Here is a 6,000-nt window from a genome sequence, read left to right on the forward strand (position 1 = left end):
ATCACATCGGATGTTTGAACGCTAATTAGAAGTATTAAACATAGACTAGTTATAAAATTAATTGCATAAGCCATGACTAATTCACGAGACAAATCTATGAAACCCAACTAGTTCATGATTAGCGAATGTGATGCTATTCGCTAATCATAGAATAATTAGGCTTAATAAAATCATCTCATGAATTAGTCATGACTTATGCAATTTGTTTTATAATTATTCATGTTTAGTCCTCCTAATTGATATCCAAACATTCGATGTGACAGAGACTAAACTTTAGTCCGTGGATCCAAACACCTCTACCATTGCTAGGAACCAATTGTTTGTTTGAGTACCAGGTGTAAAGACATGTGCTGTCAAAATTATACATTGGAGCTTTCTTTAATAGTAGAGCACCTTGTCATGTGTTAAACCTCGCCCCTTATACTAAGAAAATACTCCTATACATTAGAGCCGCCTTAGAATATACGGAGTACCAACATAAATGACCAATGGGCTATGGCAACCTGTTTGAGGTGGATGTGAAACCTATTGAGTTGTCTTTTTTCTCTCGAAAGAACTAGGTTTTCCAGCTTGTATATTAATAAGAAGGAGATGGTGTATCTATATGAATGGTTGAAATTCATTAGTCCATAGATGAAAACTTTTGCTAATTTATGTGGAATTCTCAGAATCAAAAATTGAATAATTTGAAAGTTTTGAATAACAAATCTTTTTCAAAAGCAGTTTAGACTTTTGAAGTTGAATTCTTAACCAAATCGGTGGAAAGTTTTCCAAAGAAACTTGGCGTACGGAATTTCCCATTGCAATTTAATGACTTTCTGAATTCCGCAGTTCACCAGAAGTACTTCGATCGTGTTGTTTTGTTCCAAATTGAAAGGGGCATATATCTGTTTAGGATGTTTTCAAACGAGTTAGTTTTTGTTTCCAAGTTTTCTCCATGTGAAATTCATATTGAAATTCTTGTGTGGATGACTGGATCATTTGTTTGAAACAGGTAACAACAATTAAATTAATAGGAATGCACCGGTGAGGGTGTCCGAACGAACGGATGCGCCTTCCTGGGCCTGCGGATGAACCTAGCCTGCTCCCTCACGATCAATCTAAAAAATAAAAAATGGGTGCATTTCTCTTTCTTCTTGCCCAGTTGCCCGTGGAATTCACCACGCCATTCCAACCGCCGCGAGTGCCTCCACTGTGCCATCCGACTGTCGTGGGCACCTCCACCGCGCCGCTCACCTTCTGCACCGCGAGGGCCGCTCACCACAGTTCCAGCGTGGGGGTGCCTCACGCATGGGAGGCCACACCCGCTCGACCGCTGCTGCCGTTGCCGCCTCCACCACGGGTGCTGCTCATCGGGGGTATCATAGCCGCCCTATCACCGGGGGCGACCGCCGCTGCCGCTGCTGCCTCCACCATGGGTGTCGCTCGTCGGGGGCATCATAGCGCTGCCCTATCGCCGGGGGCAGCACAGTCGCTCACCGAGGGCCACGTAGGCAGCCGCCCGCTGCCATCCTCCTTCTCCATCGTGAGCTAACGTCGGATCTTGTCCCGTGCTCCGCCTGCCCGTGCCAGGTTTTTGTTGAAAGCACATATTGCAAGCATATGTTTTAAGTATTTCGGATGTTTAAGAGGTATGTTGTAAGTGTATCACATTTATGTTGCAAAAGTATATCGGGATGTTTGAAAGGTCCTAATGGCTAGAGGGGGTGAATAGCCTAATAAAAATTTCTACAACAACACTTAACCAAATGGTTAGATAATTATGAGGCGAAGCAAGTGTTGCGCTAGCCTACTCAAAATGCAAGCCACCTACCACAATTCTAGTTTAGATAGTATCTATTCACACAATAGCTATGACACTACCCTATGTTAGTGTGCTCTCAAAGGCTAACTAAAGAGCCACACCAACCAAGCAAGCAAGCTCTCACAACTAGCTACACTAAAGAGCTTGACAACTAGTTTACGGTAATATAAAGAGAGTGATCAAGAAGGTTATACCGCCATGTAGATGAATGAACTAATCAATCACAAGGATAAATAACAATGAAGACCAATCACCTCGGAATCAAATGATGAACACAATAATTTTTACCGAGGTTCACTTGCTTGCCGGCAAGCTACTCCTCGTTGTGGCGATTCACTCACTTGGAGGTTCATGAGCTAATTGGCATCACACGCCAAACCCTCAATAGGGTGCCACACAACCACCACAAGATGAGAGTCATACAAGCCATAAGCAATCCACTAGAGTACCTTTTGGCTCTCTGCCAGGGAAAGGTCAAGAACCCCTCACAATCACCACAATCGGAGCCGGAGACAATCACCACTCTCCGCTCAACGATCCTCGCTGCTCCAAGCCGTCTAGGTGGTGGCAACCACCAAGAGTAACAAGCGAAATCCATAGCGAAACACGAACACCAAGTGCCTCTAGATGCAATTACTCAAGCAATGCACTTGGATTCTCTCCTAATCTCACAAAGATGATGAATCAATGATAGAGATGAGTGGGAGGGCTTTGGCTAAGCTCACAAGGTTGCTATGTTAATGTCAATGGTCAAAGATGTGAGCTTCAACCGGCCATAGGGCTTAAATAGAAGCTCCCATGAAATAGAGTCGTTGTACTCCTTCACTGGACACAACGCGGGTTGACCGGATGCTTCGGTCATGTTGACCGGACGCTGGACCTCAGCGTCCGGTCGCCCGACGATAGCCATGTGTCCCGATCACAATGGTCACTTGAGTTGACCGGACGCTGCGCTATAACTGACCGAACGCTGAGCCACCAGCGTCCGGTCATTTCTAGTAAGGTTCCAGAAACACCTTTTGCCCACCGGACGCGTCCCATCAAGCACGACCGGACCCTGCCATCGTTCGGTCAGAGACCCTAGCCTCTGTGCGCTGCCCGACAATAGGACCGGACACACCTCGCCAACGTCCGGTCGTTCAAGACCCAGCGTCCGATCGTTTGACCGACGCCAGCATCTCTACTGGTACAACTGACCGGACGCACCGGTTCCACTGGAACCAGTGGTCGGTCACCTTGTGACCGGCGAGACTAACTCCTCTTCACCTCTAACTTCTTCACCCTTGCTCAAATATGCCAACCACCAAGTGTATCACCTTGTGCACATGTGTTAGTGTATTTTCACAAATATTTTCAAAGGTGTTAGCATTTCACTAGATCCTAAATGCATATGCAATGAGTTAGAGCATCTAGTGGCACTTTGATAACCGCATTTCGATACGAGTTTCACCCCTCTTAATAGTACGACTATGAAACCTAAATGTGATCACTCTCTAAGTGTCTTGATCACCAGAACAAAATAGCTCCTATGATTTATACCTTTGCCTTGAGCTTTTTGTTTTCCTCTTTCTTCTTTCCAAGTCCAAGCACTTGATCATCATCATGGTATCATCATTGTCATGCTATGATCTTCATTTGCTTCACCACTTGGTGTGTGCTACCTATCTCATGATCACTTGATAAACTAGATTAGCACTTAGGGTTTCATCAATTCACCAAAACCAAACTAGAGCTTTCAATGTTGCATATGTTGCAATGGATATACACGCATGTTGCAAGCGTCTGTTCCAAATATTTCATCTATTTTCTCAGACGTGTGTTGCGAGTGTTTTATTTGGATGTTGTATATGTTTCACGCATATGTTGCAAGTATTTTTATCTGCATGTTGCATATGTTTGCAATAGCTTTCAAGTGCAGACATTTTGCAAGTCTTTTATACGTATGTTGTAAGTGTTTCAGATGTTTTCAGACGTATGGTGCAAATGTTATATTTGGATGTTGCAAAAGTAGATCTAAATATTACATATGTTGCAATGACAAGACGGGAGCGGAGCGCAGCAGACGGCGGAGACCAAGCGCAATAGAGGACCGGGCGCGGTGGGGGGATGGCGGTGTGGCGGAAAAAGGGCACAGCTAGGATGAGGATGTCGCAGGTGATGCGGGCGTGGCAGGCGCTCTCCTGTTTCTGTTACGGCGTGGCGGGGGTAAGGGCGCTCCTATTATGCGGGTGCGTCCTGTTACGCGAGCGAGCTTCTCTTGTGCAGGCACGGGACGGGCGCGTGGTGGTGCGCTTCAACGGGAGCAGCGTCAGGACGCGTCCTGCGGCAGGGCGCTAGCTGCCCCCATTAAATTAAGGTTCCTTTGAGCACCCTGTGTGCTCCGCTGTCGCAAATGGCTGCTGTAATATGGTGCTTCTCCGTGTGTTGGATATGGTGATATTCCCATCTCAATTTGAAATAGTTGATGTCTTGATGAGCTAGTTTAGTTTTGGACTTTGCATAAGCAAACAAAGACATATGGGCCCGTTTGGTGATATATATGGCGCTGATCCATGTGTCAATAACTATATGTATCCATATATAGCTAGTTTTTTAGTTTGTACACGTTTGTATGCATCATCCGGCTTCATTAATTCCGGCCAAGAAAAAACATAACAGAGAAAGAAGGAACGAACAAAGAATTTCTGAACACATCCGACGGAATCATCTGATCCGGCGGTCGGCGGTCCTACGATCGTATCCATCTCAGTGGCTCGTCTCCATGAGCTTGACGAACTCGAGGAAGTCGATCCTGCCATCCCTGTCCCCGTCATACGCATCGATCATGCGCTGGCACTCCGCTTCGGCGACGCCGGACTGGAGCCCGAGCGACGTGAGCACGCTCCGGAGCTCCGCGGCGTCGATGAAGCCGTCGCCGTTGCGGTCGAAGACCGCGAACGCCTCCCGGGCCTCCTCCACGGTCGCCTCTTCCTCCTCGAACAGCGCCGCCGCCTCCTCGAACCCGACGGACACCGCGCCCAGCAGCCCGAGCACCACGTCCATGTCCACGGCGGCGGCAGCGGGCTTAGCCGGGGACGACGGCGATGGTGGTGCGGTGGCGCTAGGGGCCGCAGCGGGGGCGGCCTCGCGGCGGCGGCCGCCGGAGGAGGAGGACTTGATGACGGTGGTGAGCCAGAGGAGGATGGCGTTGATGGAGAGCGTCAGCACCGCCTGCGCCACGGACACGTTGTAGTAGGACGTGGTCGGCGCGGAGGAAGAGGCCATCTCCATTGCAGCTGCAGCGGTGTCTTTGAGAATGTTTTGTAGTCGAGTCGTGCAGCACGGTGCCTTTCCTTTGCTTTGCCTCTGCTGGGTTTGGCGTTCGATGGTTTAGTGATCCGTGGGCGCGGCGGATATATAGCGCTGCAGGAGTACTTGGAGGAGGCGAGGGGCGCGACCGCGCGGAAGGCGAGAGGAACCGAGACAGGCGGCCTTGTGGTGCGCGGACGGACGGAGGAGCCGGCACGAAAACGCGAAAGCGGCCGGGAGAGAGCGAGACGGTTCGCGATCGCGACGCGCGGGCAGCTTCGCGGAGTGGTGGAGTAGAAGTGCGCGGGGCCGGAGCGTCGGTCGTGGCAGACACCCCCAGCCGGCGTCTTCCGCGCGGGTTCGCGGCGTGGAAAATGGGATGGGACGTCGACGTCGCGGGCGGCGACTTGACCCAGGCGCGTCCGTCTCCACTACTCTCTTCCACCAGTCTTGGAGTTGGAACGGAACGGAGAAATTCCACGCAGATGTGCAGCGATTCTCCGCCCCTTCGCTTTCGACTTTTCTTCTGGTGCTCCCCCGCTCGTTTTCCCGTGGTTTCGCCGTCCCTCTGCATTGCGTTTTGGCACTTCGTTGTAGTTTATTGGATTTGGACATTTGGTACGGCGGCTGGACGGACGTGGTGGAGTGAAGGACGGTTGATGGTCGAATGGATTGACCGTCCTTTTGCCGTTTTGCGGTCGGGTACACGGAATGGACAGGTAAATTACGTGGCAAAATCTTGTCACTAAAACGCCCAAACCTCTCCTGGAGGCCCAGTAGCGGTGGAACAAAGGACTTTGCAACTTGTGTATATCCACAGAGAACATAGGGTACTGAACTATGTTTGCGTCAGAGATAACAAAACTTTTTTTAAAAGAAAAAATAGTGCATATCCATATATATCTTGT

At 49.3% G+C, this 6,000-nt stretch overlaps 1 protein-coding gene across 1 annotated transcript; it reads right to left on the minus strand.

Moving 5' to 3' along the window:
• Positions 1 to 4,357: 4,357 nt before the first annotated feature.
• Positions 4,358 to 5,178, minus strand: LOC136551760 (calmodulin-like protein 3). The gene has a single exon (XM_066543301.1). It carries the CDS (start codon positions 5,072 to 5,074, stop codon positions 4,550 to 4,552), a length of 525 nt encoding a protein of 174 aa, XP_066399398.1. The 5' UTR covers positions 5,075 to 5,178; the 3' UTR covers positions 4,358 to 4,549.
• Positions 5,179 to 6,000: the final 822 nt, after the last annotated feature.

Source organism: Miscanthus floridulus, chromosome 4 (assembly GCF_019320115.1).
Source record: "Miscanthus floridulus cultivar M001 chromosome 4, ASM1932011v1, whole genome shotgun sequence".
Classification (NCBI taxonomy): domain Eukaryota; kingdom Viridiplantae; phylum Streptophyta; class Magnoliopsida; order Poales; family Poaceae; genus Miscanthus; species Miscanthus floridulus.

Bases quoted from the DNA above. Each gene is read 5' to 3' on its own strand.
- LOC136551760 (XM_066543301.1), bottom strand. From the start codon at position 5,074: ATGGAGATGGCCTCTTCCTCCGCGCCGACCACGTCCTACTACAACGTG.